The sequence below is a fragment of the Tauraco erythrolophus genome, chromosome 5 (genome assembly GCF_009769465.1).
Source record: "Tauraco erythrolophus isolate bTauEry1 chromosome 5, bTauEry1.pri, whole genome shotgun sequence".
Classification (NCBI taxonomy): Eukaryota; Metazoa; Chordata; class Aves; order Musophagiformes; family Musophagidae; genus Tauraco; species Tauraco erythrolophus.
In genome coordinates, this window is record NC_141469.1 from 72007619 (window position 1) to 72033567 (window position 25949).

A 25949-nucleotide genomic window follows, 5' to 3' on the forward strand; every position below is an offset into this window, starting at 1 on the left:
ATCTACTTCATGCTGCTGCAGTCAGCGTATTTTTGTCTCTTGCTCTGTCTGGCCCCAACAAAGAACAAAACCAACACACTGGTTTGTTGAGGATAAAACCGTTGTCTGGGGTGCTGGGAAACTGAGATGCCCTGAGCAAGGGGATAGGGAAGGCAAAATAATAGGAAGTGCTTGGAGCTGACATTGACTCACCAAGGCTTTGGCTGGTTATGTTAGATATACTCTTAACTAGAACAACAAAATGATCCTTTTCAACTCCTGTCACTGGCATGTGTCCCTGTACTGTCCTTTCTTGTGCCAGCCAGAGCATGTCACGTTGTTGCATGATGAACTGGATTGGGTGAGTGATCACTTTTCTGATCCACCTTGTTGCCTGACCAAATGTTTGCAGCCACCTAGAGTAAGGTGGGCAGCACGGGGCTGGGGATGGCGATTCTGCCAGCCTGCTCTGGGTGAAAGTGTAGCCTGTGATAGTGCTGTTTTGCAGCTGGTGGCAGCTTTACAGTTCTTTGCAAAGGCTGTATGCTCTTCTGCTCCCTGCCCTGAGATGTTCCTTATTGCCTTTGGAGCTTGATGTTTGGACCCTCCCTTCTCCCCTTCAAGCTAAGCACTGTTCTGCAGCACGGCTGGTTTGTTGCAGGGGTGCTGAGACTAGCTGCACATAATTTCTCAGCTTAATGAGGTCCTTAGCTTTTGCCTCAGAAAAAGCAACTCTTAGCCTGGAAGAGTCCACTCCAGGCTGCCATCTGAGCGATGACCCTGCAAAGCAGTCATGGTAGTGCAGGTCTCTGAAGTCTTCAGCAATTAACTGTTTGCAGACACATTTTGTTGCTGGAAATCCAGTCTTCTGCAACTTTTCCTTACTTGTCCTACCTGCACCCATGGGGACTAATACTGTATTTCCCCCTGAATGGCCTTGGGGTTTAATTGCTTACCTTGCCTCTGTTCCTTCTTTTTGCTTCTTCTGCATGCTCTTGCATGTTTGTCTCTTCTACCAAATACATTCCTTTTCTTCTGCCCCTGACCTGCCACCTGGTTATCTTCTCTTCTTACCAGTAAACCATCTGCGCTGCTCCCAGATATGCCTGGTTATTGCCTTTACCTTACCCTGACTCCAAACTAAAGCCTTCAGTGTGCTTAGCCTCTCTGCTCCATAATCCAATCTTGATTCAGCTTTGATGGCTTTCACTATAGAGGGGCAGTCAAGAGCACAGGACCTGTTCCTCTCCTTTTTTCCAACTGCTCTTAGCTGAGCTGGCAGTGGTGTTTGAGGCCATGGATGTCATCAGGTCAAGTAGTGACACTCAAACCTTTAGAGTTGTGTGCAGCCTCTGTAGCGGTGCTGCCTCTCATGTTTTCACTTTGCAATTCCCATAGCTGGTGAATATAGCCTTTTTCTTAATCATGCAGCCAAGACTGGGATTGCTCACAGAGGTGGAAGTTAATCAGTGATATGGTTGTGGGGGCTAATTTTATTAGCTGTATCTCATTTATTCAACTTTATGAAGCTGCGAGTAGAGTGCTACAACTTTAGTTATAAGAGATCATTTTGCAAAAAGGCTTATGTATCTGGTAATTTGCCAAAGTGGGATTATTAGATCTGAATCACAGAAGCGTAATTTCTAGGCAAGAACTTGTTGTTCCTGTAACATGAGAAAAGCTTCAAAACTGTAGTGGTTTGATTTACCTGTAGAAGTAGTTGGGGAGAAGATGCATTTAGCATTGGCTGAAAAAAAAATAATTGTTTGGATTCCAGTGGGTTATCTAGATGTTTTCAGAATGTGGAGGTGAATGAGCACATTGTGTTTCTTCTCTAGTGTAACTTGGAAACATGTCCTGCGTGGGACTGGTACTGAGGTGTGTGTATATTCCCGGGACCTAAGGTTGGTGAGAGACTGACTGGCTTTAAAGGTGTCCTTTAGAGAGACGGAAGATAGTGCCTATGTTGTGAGTCAAAAGGAGGGCTTTTTCTCAGGCTGTTTTCTCTGTGTCTTAATACTTCAAGAGTAAGTAGATAAAGCTACAGTAGTGTGGTTTGGAAAGGACCTTGGTAGCCATCTCCAGAAGGTGAAGTTGAAAAGGGGAAGAAAGGATATGTGCTAAAGCTAGGGTAGCTGGAAGGGACCGCGAGTACAAGGCAGTGGGGACAGAGGAAGCAATGGCTGAGTTGTGAGGAACTGAAGAATCTGGAAATGTAAGTAAAAGCAGTTGGCAGCTTTAAGTATAGATACTTCTGGAAGGTATGCCTGTTGTTTTCGCACTTTTCACTCAACAGTCAAAGGTTTGGATGAGTTCTTTTTAGTACTTATGTGCGTCCGATTTGAAACCAAACGTGAACATTCCGTCAGAATTCCTTTAAGTATATTCAGGGAGCTTGTGGATGTTTGGCCTAGACAAACGGTAACATAAACATTCTGATCTTTGATTATGCCTAATATTGGAACAACCAAATTGATTTTTATTCCCATTCTATTCCTATTGTATTTCTGTCTTTCAGTCAAAAATGTTTTCCTTTAGTGGGCTTTTAACTGAGGCAGTATGAAGGAGGAAGGGCTCAATATTTGGGTGATGGTTTGTGTGTAGACAAACTCCCCCCCTTTTTTTTTTTTTAACTTCTAATAAACATTACTTCTCCCGTGTTGCTGTATAGCTAGCTACCAGGGAAGTTTTTGCCATGCATTGCTGGTGAATATGTGAAGACTGTAAAAGTAAAAATGTTTGTTCTTGGTGGGTTTATAATTTGACAGCCAAATGATGTAGCATTGGTTAGCTTCACAGTTGAAAATACCTGTGCCAGGAGGCTGTGGGCCAAGCGTTTAATTTTAGGATTCATCCTGCTACAGCAAAAGTTGGCAGTAATCGTAACTGATTAGTGGTTGTAGTTCGTGCGCTGTGCAGTACCGTAACTTTTTTTATCTGTTGGGAAGAATGTGGCCTTTCTTATCTCTAGTACTGATCTGGTATAATAGCAGTGTAATTAAATAAAGCATTTCACATGGTATGTGAAGATCAGAAACTTATGTATTGTATCAGTTGCAGTGAAGGTAGAAATATAATTCTGTACCAAGCACAGTCCGTGTTTGTTCTATAGTTAAGCTTACAGGACTTTGATGTTCATGTACAATATGAAGATTCAATTAAAAGAACTTCTTTACACTGTTCGTACACTGTGGTTTGTAGGAAAGGTGAGGATAGCCAGGTAATAGTGTTGCTAGATTATTAAGGGTTCTGCTTGCAGTACAGAAAAATAATACACCCAAATGTCCCCACTGTCCGGAGGAAATAAACCAGCATATCAAAATATACTAATTAACAAGGTTCCAGGAGTGAATTTGTGTGCACACTATCCTTACGCTTGCCTATTAACAGCAATCTCTTGGTAGAAACTATTGCCATGTTTCCTTTTCAGGCTACTCAGAAACCATCCTCTGAAATTGGTGTGCAGGGTTTGAAATCCCAGATAGATACAGTTAGTTAGAATGTCTTGTTCTGTTGTGTTTCATTATAAAAGGAATGTTTTTCTCAAACAGGAGATCTATCCTGACATTTTTACACATCCCTGGTGCATTGAAAAGGAAATTTAGAGAGACACACTGTGCCTAGATCTCAAGTACCCTGTGGTTAGAAGAGACTTTGTGTTGGGCTAAAATGTTAAAGGTTTTGAACAAGCAGGAGAACATTCAATTAGAAGCTTCCTGTGGTTTGCCAGGTATAAAAATACAGCTGCGTTACACCGATAGGCTAAACATCAAATGCTGGATTTCTTTTGTTAATTCACGTTGATGACCACATTGCTCACTTGGATATCTTTTTGTGAGATTATGTACTAAAAAAGCACGGAGAGGATAGAATCAAATAGTCAATAGAGGAAATGTAAGAATAAGATTGACTTTGTGACCTGAATTTACTTCCTTTATTTGTCTGCATTCTAATATAGTCTTTAGATTGGTTTCTTCTCCCAAGATGCTACTGCATTCATTCCACAGGGTACATCTGTCTCTAGGACTGCATAAGGGGGTGGTCTCCAGAACTGTACCCTTGGCTGTTGGAGGAGCTGGAAGGGTTATGATGAGTGAGATGAGTGATTGCAGAGACAAGAAAGATTAGTCTCATGGTTACAGCAATTGAGCTCTGGCAGGTTCTTTTTATGAACTTAGTTTGACCACTTCAAGTGCATGTTCCACAGGCAGTAGTCACTAATTCAGAGGTTTTACAGGCAACCAGCTTAAGCACTGTTAGGCAATTTTTAATGTATTTCATAGAATGGTTTGGGTTCGAAAGGGACCTTGAAGATCATCTAGTTCCAACCTCCCTGCCATGGGCAGGGACACCCTCCACTAGGGTGGGTGCCCTGCCCATGGTCCCTGCCCATGGCAGGGGAGTTGGAGCAACGACCAGGTTGCTCAAAGCCTCATCCAGCCTGGCCTTGAACGCTTCCAGGGATGGGGCATCCACAACTCCTCTGGGTAAACTGTTCCAGTGCCTCACCACCTTTAGAGGGAAGAATTTCTTCCTTATCTGTGATCTAAATCTACCCTCTTTCAGTTTAAAGCCATCACTCCTTGTCCTGTCTCTACATGCCCTTGTAAAAAGTCCCTCTCCAGCTTTCTTGTAGGCCCCCCTTAGGTACTGGAAAGCTGCTGGAAAGTCTCCCCGGAGCCTTCTCTTCTCCAGGCCAAACAACCCCAACTCTCTCAGCCTGTCTTCATAGCAGAGGTGCTCCAGCCCTCAGATGATCTTTGTGGCCGCCCTCTGGACCCACTGCAACAGGTTTCCCTGGGTTTTTAAAAAGCTAAAAACCTCACACAGAAATTGTATGTTGTTGTAAGCCATGCCAAATCCCTTCATGGTTCGTCAGCATGACTGAACAGGTTAGATACACTGCATAATCCTTTCTCATTTTAACCAGGAGAGGAGCTAAAAGGAGTACTGTGTTGTCATCTTCTGTGTACGCCAGCAGAAGTAAGAGTTGCTCTTGGTTGGTTTGCATAGGAGTGAAGAATTAAGAGACTTGAAAAATCTGTTATTCTGTTTTAGCATCAGGCTCAGGCAGTTGCAGATCCCTTTGACGTCTCTATACCTGTAACCTCTCATTTTTCAAAGTCACCTTTCTTGCACCCTAACCTGCCTCAGCGTGGTTTTGCATGTCAGTCCAAACCTCCGTACTCTGGTCAAACCCCCGTTATTCCTTCCTCCTGATCTTTTCATCTGAGCTATTCTCTCTTCCGCTGCCACATCTTCTTGTTCAGTTCTTTCCCCTAACTCTTCATCTCAGGCTTTTTGCCATGTGAATCCTTCACTGTCTTCTCATCCAATCTGCTGTTTCATGACTTTGTACTGCCTGCTTTCTCTTGATAGACACTTAGTTGCTGTTGCCCTCGTTATAGGCCCACTCTTACTCTGATGCCTTTTGGGACAAATGGCTTCCCTCTCCAGGATACAGATTCACTAGCAGGGTCGAAGCGAATAGAGACAGGACATACTGAATGTATCTCTGCATACTTACTTTCTATACTGCCTACTGTGTTTAAAAAAATCTACAGAAAGTCCTGTTCACCACCTCCTGCTGGAGCGTGCTCGACTGACTTGTGAGGCTGGCTCAGAGTCAAACCTGCCCGTGAGTAAGATCTCTAAGGGGGTGGTAGCATCTATGGCACAGATGGCCTCTTCAGAAACATAGATGCCAGATCTTAACAAGCTTCTGTGAGCACGTGCTGGCTGAATTTTTTTTTTCTGTTTTGGTGTCTTATCTTGACATAGAGCGGAAAAAACCCCACCACCAAACAAAAACCTCCTAGGAATAGCCCTATCTGCCTGCTTGAATCCTCTTTCAAAAACATGGGACAATTGCATCTTCTTGGCAAAGCATAAAATAAGATAATTTACTTGATTAAAGCACCAAACTTCTGCAAAAATTCAGCTTAGGGCAAGCATGCAGCATAGCATTCTGTAAACTGAAATACATGACGTTTGGCAGTGTTAAAAGCATTTAAAGTCAGAATTGTGCAAGAAAAGAGGTTTGAATAAAAACAATACTACCAGTTAAAATTTTAACTTAGGAAAAAGTTTATTTCTGAAAAACCTTTTGTTGATTAAAGTGATATATGTAATATAATATTGATAATTCCTTTTGTTATTTGGGTTATGTTTTTTCCCAGAGAATCCTGTCTATGAAGTGGTTTTGCACCTTTAAGTTATTAAAAGTGTTTGCAAGTATTTCTTTGTCTTGACTCCTTCAGTCCAACTGTATCTCAGCATGAGCAACCATAAATTTCTGCCACTTTTTATTATTTGCCTCCTTGACATTGAGTGTCTGCATCTCTGTGCACTGTCCTGTTCCTCACACTTGTGCAAAGTAGGTGTGTGACAGTTGCTCTGAATTTGTAATACGTTGTGCTTATTTTGCACAACATTTGGGGAAATGGAGAATTGGGACCCTTTTTGTCCGACCTCTAACATTTCTGTGGACTTTGTTTTCCAATTCTGTAGAAAATACCGTGATCTTGAGAGGGGATGGTCTGAATTGCATTGTTACTGCGTTTTTTCTGATCAAAAGAATTTACAGGTGAAAGTGTTTTCCTTTTCTTATGAGCTTTTTTAGATGGTAATTTACTGTATTGAAGCCTTCCTAGCCATATGGTTGTGTATTGCATTCTGAGTGTTCTTATGTACTTGAATTTTTATGTGTTAATAGGTTTAGAAGGAAAAAAAAAAATACCAGTGAGAATAATAGCTTCTGAACATCCAGACTGCAGGGTACCAGCTTACACTTCTTACTCTTTTTGTGAGGCTTCTTGAAGGCAAGGCGGTATGCTGCGGGTAAGATTTTGTGCTCAAGTGACGAGCCACTGAAAGGCTGGAGTGTTACTGGTTTACAGAGGCGGGGTGACTTGGGATATTCAGCAGGAAAAGGAACAGGAGTGGTAACAAACAGCAGTAGTGGTAGTAAAGGCAGGAGCAGGTTCCACAGCAGATTTCCCAGTGTGAGTCGGTGAATGCACAGCTTCCCAGCTGGCTGTCGGGAGGAACCCAAAACTGAGTATTGCAAGAGATTCGGGGTTCATGTTTATCATGTGAAGTCATGTGATCTTAACTATACCTTAACTTGCGAACTTAGCCTTACTCCAGGGAAGATCCTTTGCTGCAGTGCTTAACAAAAAAAAAAAAAAAAGAAAAAAAAGAGAGAGAGGGGAAGAAGAAAAAACAATAACAACAACCAGAAGCTAAAATAAAGAAAACTGTGCAATGTGTGTTTATGCCTACATCATGCCGAGGAGACACTTAACAGTAAATAATCTGTGTATCCCTGAGGTAAGATACTGTTTCTGCTTTCCCTGCACAGTGCTGCTGCAGCACGGAGCTGATCCAAACATTCGGAACACCGATGGGAAATCTGCGCTGGATCTGGCAGACCCTTCAGCAAAAGCTGTACTCACGGGTAAGATGCATACATCTCTCAGCAGCATTACCTGTAGTTCATTTTGTGTGTATAAGTTCACCATTGTAAAAGCCTTCTGCATTTTTGGATTTTTCCGTTGTGTAAGAGCATTTTAAAACTGTCTTTTACTGGATTTCTTATGGATGTAACTGTCATTACTCTGCTGTGCTGCCATAGGTTTGCTTATTCTACTTACGCTAATGCTGTAATTTTCCTGTTATAACATCATTTGTTATTCGCTGTATTTCTGTGATTTTTGCTTTTTAATTGCTACCCAATACCCAGATTGAATAGGAGCCCCCAACCTCTGCAAAAAAAAAGGAAAAAATCAGGTCAATTGTTTTAAGACCTTCATTGTTGAGCAAGCAAGGACGTTTGTGTAACTATAAAAGTACTTGTGATCTGAAAGACAACCTGCTACCGATTGCAGAGATCAATAGTTACATTATATTTTTCTGCTACCCTTTCCTTCCTCTTCCTCGTTACTAATTTTAGATAGTGCTCTTTCTCACCCACCATTTTTTTTTTTTTTTCCTTTTTAGGGACAATATATTCCACGAAAATATTCTACAGATACAACTTTGGTTTAACACAGCTTTGTTTTTTATAAATTAACTGTTGCAGCATACCAGTAGGCATGAAAGAATAATATAGTAGCCTTGTCAAATCTGTATCAAGAATTACATGGTCCTCTGTGCTGATTTTGGCGTCTAGGAAATAATGTTTAGAACAAAGTAATTGGGGATTTTAAAATATGTACAATTAGACTTATAGAAAAAGATTCAGCAGCTGAGCTTCGTTTGAAGAAATAGCTATTTTTCTTCTTTTGCCTTTATTTCTGCTATATTCTCTCTCTTTTTATTGATAGCTTAATTTATAGGTTATGTGCTGTGCAACACCCATATTCTTTCTTCAGATTATGTTCAGAGCACACCAGCTCCCTTCACTTCGTCAGGAACATTTCCTCATCTTCTTTTTCCAGTGCGCTGGCTGCGATACATAATTATCCACAGCTCTGCAGTGATTTGAGAGTGCCTTTGGAACAATGCATTTTAAATACATATGATTTAGTTTAATTACTCAATGTCAATTTAAACACGTTTCCACAGTGTTAATGCTAATGTTAGCTGTGCTAAGCAGGTTAATCTGACTTCTGGCTGTTAATGGGTACAGTTGTACAGACGCCTACGATGGAAAGGGCACCAGGGAGTCAAGGTACCTCAAAGGTGTCAATGGATATTTCGCATTTAGTTGTGGGGATTTTGGTATATGTACAGTTTGGGAGTTCCGGGCTCCGAGCTGCTCTTCAGGCTATGCTCAAAGATCGACTTTGGAGGATAGTAGAAGACTTAGGAAGGTCTGTGATGGTGACTTCACAACTGCTCCACTGAGCTCTCTGCGCGCTAGATCACCACGTTGTGCTTTAGCCAATGGAGAGAGCGACATGTCATAGCAAACGAGTGGAGATGAATTAGAAGCAGCCCTCTGAGAACGTCCTGTGGAGCGCAGCAAGTGCCTTGTGTTCCCAGCCTCACCCCTCGTGCCTCGCACGCGAGCATCCAGTGACTGCAAGCTTCGGCAACTGACGGCTGTTACCAGGTTGTGTGTATAAATATGCATATGCAGAGCCACTTCTGCTGCTATTTAGGTGGTTTATTGCTCAAAAAGAGGTATTTTTTGTATGTGTTTATCCTTCCTAGCCAGAAAATCAGCTTTTGGTTTTACCAGCTTTGTCCTCAGGGTGGCTCTTGGCCACGCTGGGCTGGCTCTGTGCTGTGCACCTGAGCTCCAAGCTGGGAAACAGGGCTTGGTTCAGGCTTGAGCTGCAGTGTGATTCACAGTAACTGAAACGGCTGACACTGGATGCCATTTAAATGGAAGCTTTCTATTAAGAGCTTATTTTTTTTGGATGCTACCCTGCTTTCTAGTATCTCTGTTAGGCTGCTATTTTCTCGTGCTTTTTCCATATGTCGTTACCTTCAGGTCTTGCTTCATCCCTCTGGAAGAAGGGGGCTTAAGGGATTTCTTAGGATCTATCTGGCTTGTGATAATCTTTAGCTACAGCAATGCTTTGCAATTAGGTGCATCGGAACTTAAAGGTATTACTGGATTAAGGATGAGTAGGATGTATTAACTTAATTTTCAGTATTTAATGTTGAATGGTGGGATTTCAGAAATGCTCGTATTCTGCGCTTTTAAAACTGCAGTGATTCTGAAAGCACAATCTGTAATTGTTCCTGTATTAACATCTTTAAACAGCTTGCATGTCAAGGCTGTTCTCATGATGTTAATTTGGGTTCCTTTTCTGTCAGTGTCTGTGACCGTAATAGACTTTTCCACATCACTGCTGTATTGATTGTTGGAGAACAAGCTTCCTCTTCCGACTTTTTTGACCAAGTATTTGCATAAGTTCGCCCATTTATGTTAATTGCTTTGCGAATGAACTGTGATTATAGTCTCTCTTTGACCTCCAAAAGTTAACAGAAAACTTGTTGATAATTGATTAAATCTTTTAAATTTGACAAAGAATTCTGTATATGTTTTAAAAGGGACATTCCTGCTGTGTAAAAAGCATTTCTGCTGTTCTGGCAGCAAATGCTGAATCAACAATGATTTGTTCTTTTCTGTCTCCCAGTCTAGAATAATGTATAGTATCTTCATCTCCTGAGTTACAGAAAGGATATATAATGCAGTAGTTTCTGGGATGACTTCCAGCCATTTTTGTGCAATGTTCTCTTAAAATGTGTGTTTTATAAAGGATACACAATGTAAATGAAAGGCTAGTATTTGATGGAAATGGACTTTGAAAATTACTTTGTAGATTAAAGTAAACTTTATAGAAATTAAGTGCTCAGTTTCAGCTTCCTTTTAAAAAAAAGTTATATAATTGGGGAATCTATTTTTTACTAGTTAAAGAGAAAAGCAGTCTTTTTTTTTTTTCCCCCTTCTGCAGGATAAGCACCATTTGTGTGAGCCAAGCACTTCATGACAGAGAGGGTGGATATTTTTTGTTTCTCCTTCCTTAGCATCCCTTGCTGTTCCTAAATCAGGTTTTCAGAAGAGGATTGTAATCTTTTTTCCTAGGCTGAAGTGGTAATGCAGACTTCGAAAACATATCGCGTCTAAGAACCAGAGCTGTTAGACATGAGATGAATATCCTAGTTAATTTTATTTTAGTTTAATTGCCTTTGGGGTGTGTGGTTTCTGAGATGGGGACTCATCTTCGTACATACCACTGTGGGACTCCCATCCAGAACAGGGCCTTTGGGAGCTTTTGCGCTACAAGTCATATTAGTCTTCATTATTCTCTTACTCTGCTTATTGCCTTTTTAAACATTAATATCCCTTTATATCTTTCCTATACAGTATATGAAGAGCCAACAATACTGTTAATGATTTATGTGTATGATTTACTTCAGTTTTTCACACAGTGTATCTTTTCTGCCACTTCCCCATGTTATCTGGTATTTGGAAATGCTTTCTCTGGACGAATGGTTGTACTTCGTACTTGAGCGGTTTCTAAAGCTGTTAGCAGGAGCTGAAGGCACTTTGGTTGGATACTATGTTCTTGCCTGCTCCATGCCACTGTTTTGCAAGATTGGTTTTGGTTGGTGTCAAGGATTACTCCCTTGACACAGACGAAAATGAAAAAAGCTTGCCAACTGCAGCATCTCCAGATTAAAGGAAAATTTCTTGGGTATGAAATAATGTCTTGTTTGTTAATAGAATCAATTTTCCAAGTCAAACAAGACTCTGATCTTCCTACTTATTATGGAAAGAATGTCTTTTTACAAACAAAGTACTTGGGTCCTGTTGAGCTTTTATCACTTCTTTTTTTTGGATGTGAAGGACAACTTGATGAGTGAAAGTACAGCTGGGCTAAGGTTACCAGGAGTGTTAATGAGGATTCATGTTTTCATCTATTTGTCATGTCAGCTTTTTAATTTAAGTGCGCAGCACAGTCCATTTATTGAAATATATTTGCACAATTTTTTTCAAAATGAACTACCATCTATATGCATAACTTCCCTGCAAGGAAGGGGAAAATCTAATGCTTCACTGCAAAAAGTTTGCTGAACTTTAGAGAATGGAAAATGGATCCTAGGTACAACTCATCCCTTTTAAAATTAGCAGGAAGAGAAGAAACTAGTTTAGTTTAAGTTAGTTTTGTTTTTACTGTGGCAACTTTACAACTTGGCTGCCTCAAATCCCAAACTCTTTGCTTCTGGGTTGATGGTGTTTGCTTTCAGGGAAGGCATTCTGGATAGACACTAGCACTTCCTTTTGGGAGGTGTCAACCTCTTCCCGCCTTCCTTCTATTGATCTAATTCTTATATAACATACTCCGAAATCAGATCATTTGGACAAGATGTCACTTCCGCCTTTAAGAAACAGTATGATAAACATCAGTGCAAAAGGAGAAGTGTTTTAACAGTAAGGAGGGCGGGTGCTACCAGAATGGTTTGGGCCATCCGTTTGTTCAGGTCATCTTCCTTTCTGATGGTGACACAGCAGTTGAGGAGTATCCTTGCCCTGCAGAAAACTTTCACCTTATTTCACATAGGCTGTTGGCATATGTCTTGAAGCAAGAGGTCTGAAGGGCCTTTTTCAGCACTTTGTGCTTTGAATTTGTTTTTGTCATTTTTATTTGTTTAGCATTCAAGTAGGTCTACTCTCCTCATTTTTACCAAGGCCTTCTCAGGAGGAAACAAGCCATCTGCTCTAGTTCACTAGTGTGAAGTCTGTGGTGATACTTCACATCTACTTCCTGGAGAATTATGAGGAATATCAGCTTCCGTTTGGGAATGCCGGAGCATTGCACTTCCAGTCTTTGGAAAGATGTGGTCAAAATGTGCTGATGGCACAGACATAATGCAAAGTCTATCGTTCAGATGTCCCTCATCAAGAAGCTCCAGCTATAAGGATATATAAATCTTGTCTCCTGTTTTTAGAGAATATTATAATTGAGACTATCTTGCTATATTTATAAATACATAATTTTAAAAGATCTCATGTAGTGTGTGGTCTAGTTTCCACTTCCCTCTTTGAAGGAAGCATACAGGTTACTTGGCAGGCCAGGAGTGGAACGCTGCCTTTTCTCAGTTCTGGCATGGTCACGTTTCAGTTTCATTTCACATTTCCTTATTTTCACATTGAGAGGAAAGAGGAAGAAACAGTCCTCTCTTTGTTCTAGATGCCATGCCGTACTTGGTGTGCTCTTGTGTTACGTTTTCTGTTGAAGAGCAGCAGTCTTTGTTCTTTAGACTTTCCACATACAAAGTTTCACTTCACTAAAGATGAAGTTGCACTTTGGTGGCACTGCTGGTATCACTGATTCTCTTTCTATTTTCCAGCACTGCATTATTATTTCAAGATAGCATATCTGGATTTCAGCTCTGTGCTCTTATGTAACATCCAGTTCACTTCTGTAGTGATGATTTAATAGCTTTCATGGCATTTTTTTATTCCGGATTTTATTCAGGCTAAGTTTGTTTTTTAACCTCTCTGTGATTGCAGAAGAGCTAAATGTTTTATGGGAGCCTCTAAAAGAATTCAAATTCTTAAGTTTGTGGCTTAGATTCCAGTATAATTCCAGATGATTTATATTATGCATGCAGTCTTCACTGTTTTAATTTGTCAGTATTCCTTTGGTCTACCTATTTTACTGCTCATTCCCTCAGTTTGTCTTAGGTCCTTCAAATTTCTTCAGTTCTCTCTGGTAACTGTATAATTTAAGTGTTTCCTTCAATGTGGTAGATTATTTAACAGAAGTTGCAGTGTGTTTTATCGTACAGGAAACAAGTTATTACTGCTTTTAAGTGTCTAATCCTTGGAAATGCTTTGGTTCTGATTCCATGACTACATAATTTCTCTAAACTCTTACTGAAGGACTTGTTCAAGGATTTATGTGAGCTGATATGTATGTCCTGCTGCCTAAATTTTCCATTTCCATGCCTTAATGTGCTTGGATTTCTTCCTAGTGTAACTTTAGCTCTGGATGCTCTTGCTTCTTAGGGCTTAGTTTTAGAATAATGAGAGGTTCTCCTCTTTTTTCAGCCCTGCTCCCTATTTTAGAGATAAGCACTATCATCCTCACCTTTTGTTTAAACTTAGTTGTGTGTCTTGAAGTGGTTTCTGTGGAATGTGGCTGTCTGGCTAGATGAGATGACTTTTCCTTTTTGTTCTTATCGTCTATTTAGGCAAAGAGAAGCCTGTAGTCTGTTATGTAGGTAGTCGAATAAGAAGGGGCACTGTGGGATTCAGGATCAGTGCTTTTATGAAAAGCACAGTTATGATTTACACCATCCCCTTTGCCAGATTTTTTGCTCTTTCAGGTTTCCTTTTTACCATGATACCCATTTAGGAATATTTAGTAAGAGCTCTTTGAATGGAATCAAACTCTTAACTTGTCAAAGGAGCAAATTAGCCTTTCAAAGCTTTCACAAAGCACCTAAGTGCAGTCTTTGGGTTCTCTGATTCTCAACTCTGCTCTGGTATAGAGTTTTGGATGCTTTGAAAACTTTCAGGAACCTGAGGTACTCAAATTTATTTGGCCTGTACTACATACTGAAATTTAACAATATCAAATTCAAAAGAAGCTTTTCTTCCTAAGATTTGTTGTTATTCAGATGGACAGAATAACAAATAAGATCTCAAAACCCTTGTAACTAAAGAGCCCAAAATGTATTTTTCTGTGCTGCCCTAGGAAAAATAATTGCAGAAATGTGTAAGAAGCATTTCTGTTTCCACAGTGCATCAGAGCACTCACCTTTTTGTTTCTTTGCCTTGAGCACTGACTAGTCTTATACTTTACTGAAATTCTTTCTTCTTCTCTAAATGTTGTTTAGATAATTTTGCTTGTTGTTAAGCTTAGGATTTGTTTGTTGAGTTTTTTTGCGTAGTCTATGTTGTACGTTTCTGGTTATTAATAGCAATTTCTGCCAGTCCTGAGACCAAATATTACTTTGTCTACTACATTTTTCCATGGGTAACTTTTCTGGATTGTTGTACCAAATGGCCTTTTCATACTGTATACTGCATGCGTTAGTAAGTGAGGGTGCAGTGATAAGAAATGAGTGGATGGAGAATGTTGTATGATGTAACTTCTCATTTGTTTGGTTCTGTTTGCAAGTAGGATAGCCATGCTGCAGTTGAAACTATTTTAATGTAGGTTTTGTGTATTATCTTTGATTCTAATATGTAATCTACTCTATAAGCAAGCGTGGAACTTTCTTGAAAAAAATTTTAGCTAGCTGGGTAATTCCTGCAAACAAAAGCTCCCATTGCTTTTATCTCTTGTATTGTAACTTCTCGAGAGGCCTTCATATTTCAACTGTTTTCTTCTGAAAGTGAAGCCATGTTTAAATTTTGAAACTGATGAGCTGCTCACAACTGTGAAATCTGTGGAGTCTCTGAATAGGTGGACAAAACATTTAAGATTTATTTTTTTCCAGACTGAACAGATGACTCAAAGAATGCTAATGTGTAAGGAAAATATACTGACTAGGAACTGGGAGAGGCAGAAGATCTTAATTTTACCTTTTTACACACATATTAGGACACAGACTCTGCTTACGAGATTGCTTACTGCTCCCCACCGCCTCATTCAGCAGGACGAATGGCTGGGAGCTGGGGAGGAATCAAGACTGCACAGCGAAGTACACTGTTGTCTGTATGGTTCCTGCTTCATTTGCTGCAAAAGTTGAAAGCAAGGGGGAATGGTGCGAGACGGGGAAAAAAAAGGTTACATATGTGGTTAAGGCAGCCAAATATTTCCTTTGGAAACAGGAATTTCTTTGTGACTCTGACCAGTATTTCCACATGGTCTGGACTGTCACTTTAACATGCTGAAGTGGCTTTTTACTGTTCTAGTTCATCTCTGTTAGCGACCGAGTGAAGATTCGTTGCATCCTGCTGTAAAGCACCCAGGTTTGAAGTAGCTCATGTGTTACTTCACGGCCTCCCAGACAAAGAAGCACTGTCATGAAAGGTAGCGTGTGGTAGAAGTAAGAGGCTGTTTCCCCCATTCTTTCTAAACTTGATGATACTGGCTTATGCAGCTGGGTCTTGCAGTAGTCTTACCTGCTTTGTCCAGAGTTGTCCAACTTCTGATCCCAGTTCCAGGACCTGGCTTGTCCTTCTTAAGCTTCTTATCTTGGTCCCCACTTTCTGCCAACACATTCACATACCTGCATATGTGCACCCCTTACTTGAGATCTCCATCCTTCACTCTGCCTCTTACTAAACCTGTATTTTTTTTTTTTTTTTCAATCTGGCTTTTAATTCTGGTTGTCTTCTAAATTCTTCATCCAGAATCCATGATCATCCATGATGAGCTCTTCTGTCCAGCTGACTTCTTAACTCTACATCCCATTCTCTGTCCCTCCACACTCCTTATTCCTAGACACTTTCTGGTATGATTTTTTTTCTTGAGCTAGCAAGATAACTCCTTTGAGACAGTTAAATAAAGGCCCAGATTTCAAAAGAATTTTAACACTGTGTAGAGATTGTGTTATGTTTCAAATTGTTAATCGTTGTAACTTTCCAAACTCTTTTTATACCAGTCACTTTTTATTTTTCCATACTTCATTTCCATAGGAGCTGGTTTTGAGTTTGAAGGAGAATGCTAAATTTGTAATTATTTTCTTTTAAAGGATTTATTTATTTTAAAATAACTGACTTAACCAGGTGCACATAGCTTGAAAGGTCATACTGGAATAATCTCAGTGAGAAGCATGGTTCTGGTGCCCTACTTTGCAAGCTCTTACTCAGCTGAGGTCTTCTAGTAAAAAGTTTTGTCAAACTTGAAAGTATGAATTTAAGGAAGATTTGCTATGCATGTATAACTAATTTAGTAATATCGCTAAAAGTGAATCTATAAGTTGTTCTGATTAGTTAGGAATGTGTCAGCCTAGGGGAAGGCTTCTTCCTATTCTTTTAAAGTGAAAAAGAGCTGAAAATAAGTCCTTACAAAAGCTCTTGGTTCGGTTGTGTTGCTGCTGAGTGCACTCTCTGTACAGAGCTCCTGCACCGGTTTTGTTCTGGTGATGATGGGCTTGTTTTCTTGCCAGCTGAGAAGTGCTGCTGCCTTGCTGAGTGCCAGGCACAGGATGCTTCCTGACTTCTCTGTGGTCCAAGGCACCTGGCTGGGTCAGAAGCTTTTTTTCCCCCTATTTTACTAGACACATACTAGATGTGATTTAAGTTCAAGGATAAGACTTTAAAAAGTAGTTAATACGCCTGAAATATGAAGGGACTTGGGTTCCTGAGTTACATTTTGTTCATGTAAATGATCCAGGGGGTTTAGGGCAATATTTAGAAAGGAGAAAAATTGCTTTTTGCTTCTGTTGTTTCATTATTTGGCGTTAAATGTCTGAATTATTTTACAAACGTATTTTAAAATGTCTTCTCGTATTGCTTGTGTAACTTTTATTTCTTTGAAAACCTTTGTGATAGTTCTCAAGTCCCTGTGGCTTCATTAACCTAGGATTTAAGAATGTGATTGCTCTTATTTAGTAGGAAATCCATTTTTAACAGTGTGTTTGAAAAGTCGTCTTTAGATAAGACAATTTTACTTAGGGTTGTGACAGTCCTTTGTGGGTTTATTTGCAGCTTTTTGAAACTTCCATGCCCCAGGTTTTGTCTTGCCCTTTTGCTGATGCTGCCACTCTTGTAGCAGGGTTTCAAGTACAGTGTGTGTGTTTGTCTTGGATATCCCATTTCACCCTAGGGTGTTTGGTCATAAACTGAACGGAGATCTGGACTCTGCTGCTGCGTTTTCTACTTCCAGCAGTTCTTATGTGCTTTCCCATTTAAACAGTAAATAAACAGATGTCCTGCAGTTAAGATTTAGCTTGTTGTGCTGTCCTTATTCATACACTGAATATTGGCCATCACTTTGCAGAGGGTGAGTCAGGGATCCTGCGAGGGGGAAGGTGCGATATGATCGTAGCAGAATGCACATGCATACAAGTTGAGTTTATTGTGCACGAGCAGTCAAGCAGATATTGGAGGGGAATGTGTTTTAATATAAATAGACCTGTGTAGCATCTCCTTTTTCAGACTTTGCCCAGCATTCTCTTTTACTCCTGTCCCTCATTTGCCTAGTTGTCTTCTCACTTTTTGCCTGACCTGTCTAATCCAAGCTGTTGTCTTCAGCAACCTAGTTTAGACAGATGGGCTTGGATTTTTCATATTGGCCATACTAGGAGTTTCTTCTAACTTTGGATGATATTCTGGCACGTTTCAAGTTTCTACTCTGAAATATCTAGATGTTAAAATTTCTTCTTTACTTTAGAAGTTCTATATTCAAATATACAAAGAGTTATATATGAGTTTTGTGGACAGCACAAACACTCTGTCTTGTTGATGTGGTGCAATTCTTTCAGTATAATTTTTAGATTGAGATAGGCAAGAAGAATTTCAGCCTGAAGGATTCAAAGTTGGCAAAATTACAATGGAAACTAGTCTTTAAATCATAATTGTTAAGTAACCTTTAGTTTCCTAGCAGCTATCAGAATTGCTACCAGCTCTATCTACAATTAGTATATTGAAAAGAGTCATATTTCTTGGATGCAGCTTGTTCTGCTTTCACGTGCTTCCGAGCTTAGACCACCTACCTTGAAGTCTTCCAAAATGAATTTCAGGGCGTAGGCGATTTTTATAATTTTACAAATATGTAATGGAAATGGAATTGACTTGCTTTATTTGATGAGGTGATCTGATTCAGCAGGCTCAGATGCAGTTTACATTTCATATGGCCACGGGTTAGTTCTTGGTTGTGCTGTACAAAACCTTCCAGTGGTGAATGAGGAGATATCAGAAGCTTGTATTTAGTGTCGTATAACTTAAAACATGACTTTGAGTGGGCTGTATTGACAGGCCAAGCACCACAGGTCTGATATGGCTCATCTTCTGTGCCTTGACATGAGCCTGGTGTCCAAACACTGAGGCCATCCACCCGACTTGTTCTGTTGAAGGGGCAGTAAGTTGAGGAGAGAAGGGAAGAGGAGGAAGGAACCTAAAGCAAGTACCTGTAACCTCTTCTTTATTGCACAAATTGCCAAGAATAGTTTGAGCCTGTAAGAGGCTCATTTTCTTTCTAGAAATATTCCACATATCCTTCTACAGTTGACTATAGCGCCGTTGGGAGTCTGAATGTGGAGACTTGGTGCTTATATCTCTACTTAAAGATTATACTGCATATAAGATTGAAATAGATCTGCATTGCTTCTATTGTATTTTACACATGCTTTAATTCTGGAGAAAACTTATGTTGTTTTATACTGGGGGTGTGATGCGTGGGGAGCATTTTAATTCTCATGTGTACACACATATGCACGTGTATGTTTATATTATCAATAAAAATGAGGCAGTTCTCATATGTTAGGTCACACATCATTTTTACATAATTGAAGTTACTGTCAGAAGAGTTATTTTCCATTGGTATATGAAGAGGCTTCTAGAGTGGGTATTTTACTGTTTTAAGTCTCTGAATAAACTAGTGAGTTTCTACTAAACTAAGCAACTATTTCAGTAGTGACTAATTCATTCAAGCTGTCACAAATAATCTAAGTATTGACTGCTAAGATTCAGAACAGCTTGTGTTCGTTTCATCTTTCCCTTTTCTAGGGGGAAAAAGCCCAGTCTTGATGACTTTTAAAAAAGAAATTATTAAATTGTTTAATTATTTAATTGTTAAAACTATTTAATTGTCCAACAAAAATTGTCTTCAATTTACCCTCACTTAGAACAGAACATAGCTTAGATATGCTAAAACCCAAACAGCCCAAACTGTATTTATATCCTCCCAGGAAGCTGGAGTAAGAAAGGAGGAAAAACTACTTCCATAGTATTTGTCTTATTTCTTAATTTATTGCTGGAAGGTAAACAGATCCTATGGTGAATAGTGCTGATTCCCAAACTTGAATTTCAGAGAATACGATGTATTTTAGATTGTTTAGGTAGCACTAAAAAAAATTTTTTTAAAATTTGTTCAAATAGCTGGGTGGTTCAGTTTTTAAATTGAACTGTGTGGTGCCAGTATGTCGATCTGTGACTGAAGAACATGGAAAGTTTAGTTTAAGATTAAGAAAATCAGGCTGAACTGTTTTTGAAAACTTTGAGTACTTTGTTGAAAATTTCAAACTCAACAGAAGATTTATTAGCTTCATTTCATGCTTTCCAACTATTTGTTGTGATCATTAAATAACAATCAAGACTGTTTCTGCGTGATGAGAGATCACTTGTTATACTTCAGTTTTCACTGGAAAGAGTAAGCATTTGCATTTAAATTAAGATTGCTAATTTCTCCTTGCATATGTCCTTAGGACTCAATCCTGCCAGATGCTGAGCACTCTAGTTGTGATCCAGGAAAGATCAGGGGTTAAGTTGGGGTTTATTCAGACATTTAAATATGTCACTTGCTGAAGCGGGGCTGCAATGTTCACCATCTGGAGTGAAGATGGAGGCCTTTCCAGCGAAGGTCTCACTGGGTGCTCTGGGTGACTTGAGGGCAGTGGCTGTAGTCTGCATCTTGTGAGTACAGAAATAAAGCCTTGTTCCAGATTTTATAAAATAAAGCAAGTTACTTGTTTAAGGTATTTTTTTCCTGCATGTAGGTATTTTAGAAGTATAATATGTGGATATAAAAGAATAATGCAAGTCAAAGCAGTATTTCCCATCAGAGTAATAAGTAAGCAGAGCCATTATTTTGCGATTTCTATTTTCATTGTCGTCATGGACAAAGGAACACAGGTGGGCTTTTTCCTCTACAAAAATTTAGAATTTCTGAGCTGTAGACAGTGTGCCTTTAATGTGATGATTGAGTTTTCATAACTTGGTGAACACTATCATTGATGACTGTCTATGAAACTGTTGTGTTTGCATATGAAGAGGCAGGACTTGTCCTTCAAACCTCCTTTGTCTGTGTGAGTCACCCCTTTTTGTGCGTCTGTCCAACATACTTCCTGGCTACAAGGTGTCTGTCTTGGGGCTCTCTAGAAACTGGAGCCTCCTGGTTGAAACACCTTTAGTCCCGGGATTAACACCGGATCTCTGTCCTCTTTAGCTCTCTCCCACAGCCTCCTGCAGTCACTGCAGTGCAGTCTTCCTCTTTGGGGGTGTGGTTCTTCATGGTGGCACTGGCAGGAACCTCTGATGATTCAAGGGCATACAACAAGCCTTGGAAATGTTCCTATGTTGGTTTCTCTTTGCTGCATGCAGCACAAAGGAGGCACAGAACTATACCCCTTTCAAACTGTCCGCATCTATTTTTAGTCCCTTTTTGCAGAAATGAACACTGTTGCTTTTTCTTCTTAAAATTGGACAGTTCTTTTTTTCTTCTGATTTCATGACTACAGTGGGTTCTTCTAGGTGGTGGGCTCTTTCTTCCCATACTTCCTGTTCATCCAAAGCCCACCCAATGAGGCTAGTTCCTGGTTTTTTGTTTGGTTGGGTTTTTTGTTTTGTACCACTTTTCTGAGAGTAGAGGTATATCAGGGCTATTGTCAATCTCTTACGGATATTTGATGTGGAGACTCAGGGCTATAGGAGTTTTCACTGAAATTAGATTGAATTTGTCATTTGTACATGGCTCTTTATTGGACTGTCATGAAGATTCAAAGTTTAATTTATAATACAGGAAAAATTAACTTACTATAAAAGCTTGTACTAAACCTCTATTTAATCATCTTGGAGGTGATTTTAAAAAGCATGACTTCATTGGGAGGTAAAAAGTCATCTGTGCCTTTGAAAATGCATCAGCTGTGGTCTGTCTGTGTCATTACTTCTTTCATACATGGAAAAGAAATTCCAGCAAAAAGATTCAGCCTTCCATGTCTCACAATCCTGTTTGTTTCCAGTATGCTTTAGAGATTTTTTGAAATTACCATTTTCTTTGTGATTTTTACCTAATTTAATAGCATTTAATCATATGTTCTGTAATTTTCCCCTGTAGTGCAATGGGACTGTTCTTATGCTTAAAAGAACTATATGATGAAGTGCTTTACTTTCTCGATGGCGTTGAACGGTTTCTAATTTTAACATAATAGTTAATCTATTGTCAGTCTTGCACCAAGACACAAAATTTTGAATTTGTTACCACATTGTTAATGGAAAATTTTCATGCATCTGGTAAGCTATAACATAAATTAAGCAAAACGCTTTTAGTGCTTTGGAAATGCATCGATAAATCATACTCAATTGTGTTGTAAGTCTTAAGAGAACCAGAATTAAAAAACAGTAGACCATAAATTATGAATGTATGTGTTCTATGTTATTGATTCTTTCATAAGTAGTAAGTATCAGAAAACTTTGTTTTCATGATGCATGTTCTACTCCTGTTCCACAAAGGTAACTACATTTTTATTCAGAGTAGAATAATAGTTTTCAGTGGTAATTTAGAGACTGTGCAGCTGAGACTTGTTACAGATATGTTATAGAGATGATATATAGACATTGATGTCATTTTACTTTTTCTTGGAACTGCTTGCAGGCCCAAAACTTGGACAAAAGAGGATTTATCCTCTGTTGTGATTCACATAGCCTAATAATTTCCTTTTTATAACAAAAGTAGGCTGTGTGCTGATACTTTGTTAGTCTGAAGTTTTTTAAGATTAGGCTTCCCTCTTTATGGATAATAAGCTTATTTCTCTGCTGCTTTGTTCCATACTCCACAGATCCTGCTGCTTTGAGTGATAAAACTTGCTAGGCCATACATGACTTACGTATTTTTCATTGTTGTATATATTAGTCCTTTTAAACAACTTGGGAGGTGACTTGAGGCAGCAGAAATTCTATGATTAGATCAGCTAAGTTTGATCTTCGAAGGTTTATCGCAAGAAGCAAACTGCAGAGTCAGGGCCTATATTAGCAGTGAGAAACACAAGATAACTCAGTGAACAAGAACTGGTTTATAAAATAAATAAATAAAACCCACAAAAAACCCCACAACAAACAAATAAACCAACTCCCTTACATTTATCAAGTAGATAAAAGAAGCACTAAATACTTTCTTTTTGAGGGCATGGAAGTGAGCATGTGAGTTAATTCTTTCCTCGTCTGATTTCTTGTGCTTCCGTGCATGTATAGATGAGTTTCGGGTTGAAGAGGACTGTGTCGATGAGCAAGCTGTTTTTAACTGTCTCCTTTTAGCACTTCATTGGGAAATTGTTTTCATATCCCCAAGCTTATTCCTTTGGCAATGGCAATTTATATAGCTGTGGCTGAGAGAGAGTTAGGACAGCTTGGGTGTGTGGGAGGGATGCCCTAGGCTCTACAGAACATAGAGCAACTGCATCTCTGTTAAGTCTGGACAAAGTCTTTAGAAGTAGAAATAAAATTGCATTGATATTTAATTGACCCATAGATGTAATGATCCACCTCCACAAATCAGCTAAAACTTCCTTTATTAAAACCTGAGGTTAATTACCATTTATGCAGGCAGTTCAAGCAAGTTTATACAAAGCTCCAGGCCTTGGAAGACATGGGTGGTTGGCTCCATGCAGGCAGCAAACTGACAGCAAAGTTCATGTCACCAGGTCTCTTCCCCTGCACCTTCCTCAGTTTCTTGCAGTGCCTTTATTATTTTCACAGACTTAACTTTGTTAGCCTCAGGGTCATCCTGCCATTTCTATTTTCTGCATTCCTTCTCCTTGTTCTCTTTTTGCATTTTTACTTGATGCACCTTTTTTCTGGACATGATGCCTCTAAAAATTAGGTAGCTCTCTTGCCTTCCACGTGCCATTTTACTTGCTGACACATGGAAAAGGCAGGCAGACCTGACAAGCCAGAAGATAATACGGGACTTGCCTAAGATTTATGAAGTACGCATTGTGATGAGTGTGTTATTTACAGCAAAGCAGTGATGGATTTAATTAGAATTACTAGACAGTGCTGTTATCTTGAAATTTCAGAAAAATACCATTTTAGACAAAGCCAATAACTTTATTTCTGGTAGAAAGAAACGCTGTTCTCCATGCTGCTGAAAATAGAGAAAGGAGCTGTAGATCATAGGAAGCTAGTGGTCTTTTGTCCAATCCAAAAAAGTCTATGTTGCCCTGAATAATGGTATTAACCAGTACAGGAATTAATATATTCTGTGCTGTTTGTCAAAATGGTGAACCAAGATTCTTTTTGAAAATAAGCAGATGCAAATATGTAGACCTGAGGAAAACCTACACAGCACTAACAAGCATGTGGATTTTTTTCTTTCTATTGCCTGTTGTTTGAAGAATGAGTCTCACATTTGTTTAATCTTGGAGTTGTAATAGATAGTGAACTCTTGGATATTTATTAATCCTGAAGTTAAAAGGAAGCTGTAAAAACTGGGCATGTTCCTTCTGAAGAAGAGTTCTTAAATTGGCCCTGTGCACTCGACTTACTTTACATGTAAGCCATGAAATGGTGGTGTTCATTGTCTTGTTTCAGTGTTTCCTGGACGTCTGAAAGATTGACCAAGACCTTTTAGTCAACTCCTTAGTAACTTGCTTACTGCTTCAGCCAAGAGTTCCCTCCCCACAGGTTACAGTTCTTCACGAACTTCTCCAACGTGGGTCCTTCCCATGGGCTGCACCTCCTGCTGTCAAAACCTTGACAGCTGCACCCTGTACAGCTTGAAAGCGACATAGGTGGGGTCTCCTTTTGGCCACAATGAGACTCAAGTTTGTTAAAAGCAGCGTTAACTTCAGCTCACGAAATGAGCCTCTGCTGTAATGATTGATGTCTGTTCTGTACCACGAATCATATATACTGTGCTGTCAGCCTAATTTGAAATACGGGCATCTGGAGTTTAACCCCAGTTATTTAACTTCATCCATATCAGAAAGCCCCTTGGATCCATGGTGTGAATACATTAGTCATTCTGCTTCTGTCCAGCACATAATTTTGTCTGCAATATATTTGTCAACTGTTTTCTTTTTTTAAACAAAAATCATGCTTATGTGAAGAAAAGTTTAATCTCTTTATCACTGTAAAACAGCCTAGATTTGCAAGTGACTATCTTCATCTTAATTCTTTATAATACTTGGAGACAGCATAAAAATGGATACACCTCCTCTGGCTTAAAACTGTGCAACTTACTTTTTCACACTTTACATGTAGTTTTTTGAAAACATTTTTAAAGCAGAGATATTGGATTGTTACCTGTCCTGGAAAATATTTTGCCCCTGCAGGAATTAGACATGAAAGATTATCTAAATATTTGTGATTTGAGCCCTCAAAAGAATTGCTCCTGAATGTGAGTAGTGATACTATTTTGTCAAGCCATATATGTCCTTGGAAGAAATATATACTACTCTAAATTCTTTAAATATCTCACTTCTGCAGTAATTCATAAGATTTTCCTGAGAGCTTTAGCTATAATTAAAGAGAAAGTCTGTACCATCACAAGTAGCATGATCTTTCAGGTCCTCAAAGATGGCAGGAATGCAGAATGTAATAGTAATTTGTTAGTGTGCACAAACAGCAGCTATCATTTTTGATATAGTTGACTGCTGTGAATTTTAGTCATTTCTGTTGCATTTTGCTTTATACTGCCAGCTACAAGTCAGGTAAGCTTTTTTAAAACGTACCTAGATTTCACTTGACATTGCAGCAGTGGTGGTGGTTAATACTTACCTAAACAAAAACCTCTATAATGTTAAAACCAAAATTTTATGCTAATTAAGATAACACTTTCTACTTTAAAGAAAGCATCTACTCCTCCATACAGAGCAAATATAAATAAAACTGAGGATATTAAGTATTGCATTTAATGGGTAAGGAAAATGTCATGCTGTGCAACTACCTACCAGAAATTTTATTTCCTGGCGTTCTTCCTGTCCCAATAAGTCTCTAATATTTTCCAAAGACTTCAGAGCTAGTACTTTAGCTAATAATTTTTGGATTTTGGCATCACAGCCAGAATAATAATTTAGAAATTCACAGATATGCCTCTAAAATGTCCCTTTAATCTCTCTCTCTTCATGGGAGATCCCTAGGAAGCATGCGGTTTCCTATCTAATATTGTGACTTTTCCATGTCCATGCTAGTCTTTTGGATAAGAAGGAGAGGGATCTTGAAATGGCTTTATAGAACCATTCCTAATGTCTATGTACTGTGATGCAGGAAGTACAGAGGGAACAGCCTGTGGCTTTTCCAGATGCAAGAAGAGAACCCATTGCAGGAGACAGAGGCCAGTGTATTTGCAGTGGAGGCGAGACCAGTTCATATATAGTTACCTGTATGCCAAAACTCATCCTGACCTGAGAAGCAAGTTGACCTCTGAAGTACTTCAGGTGCCATCAAGATTGCTGAAAAAGCTTTCTCAAGACCGGCTCCCAGGGCTCAGGGTGGTGCTACCGCTTGTATTTTCCTTTTGCCAGTGTATCTTGTGCTTCCTTCTGCAGAGTGGCATACTTTTGACAGAAGGTCCCTCCTCCTTTCTGTGTGTTAATAGTATTCTATGCATCATGTATTCAGACTGGTAAACTTGCTTCAAAGACATTCAAAAGTGTTAAGACTAGGAATATTT

The 25949-nt window shown here is 39.3% G+C and overlaps 1 protein-coding gene across 2 annotated transcripts in view; it reads left to right on the forward strand.

The window, feature by feature from the left end:
- Positions 1 to 25949, forward strand: part of TNKS (tankyrase) — a 151865-nt gene that overhangs the window by 29994 nt on the left and 95922 nt on the right. For both annotated transcript variants that reach the window (XM_086612603.1, XM_086612604.1), the window contains exon 3: positions 7343 to 7438. In XM_086612603.1, coding sequence (XP_086468729.1) covers positions 7343 to 7438 — 96 coding nt within the window. The remainder of the gene's footprint in view (positions 1 to 7342; positions 7439 to 25949) is intronic.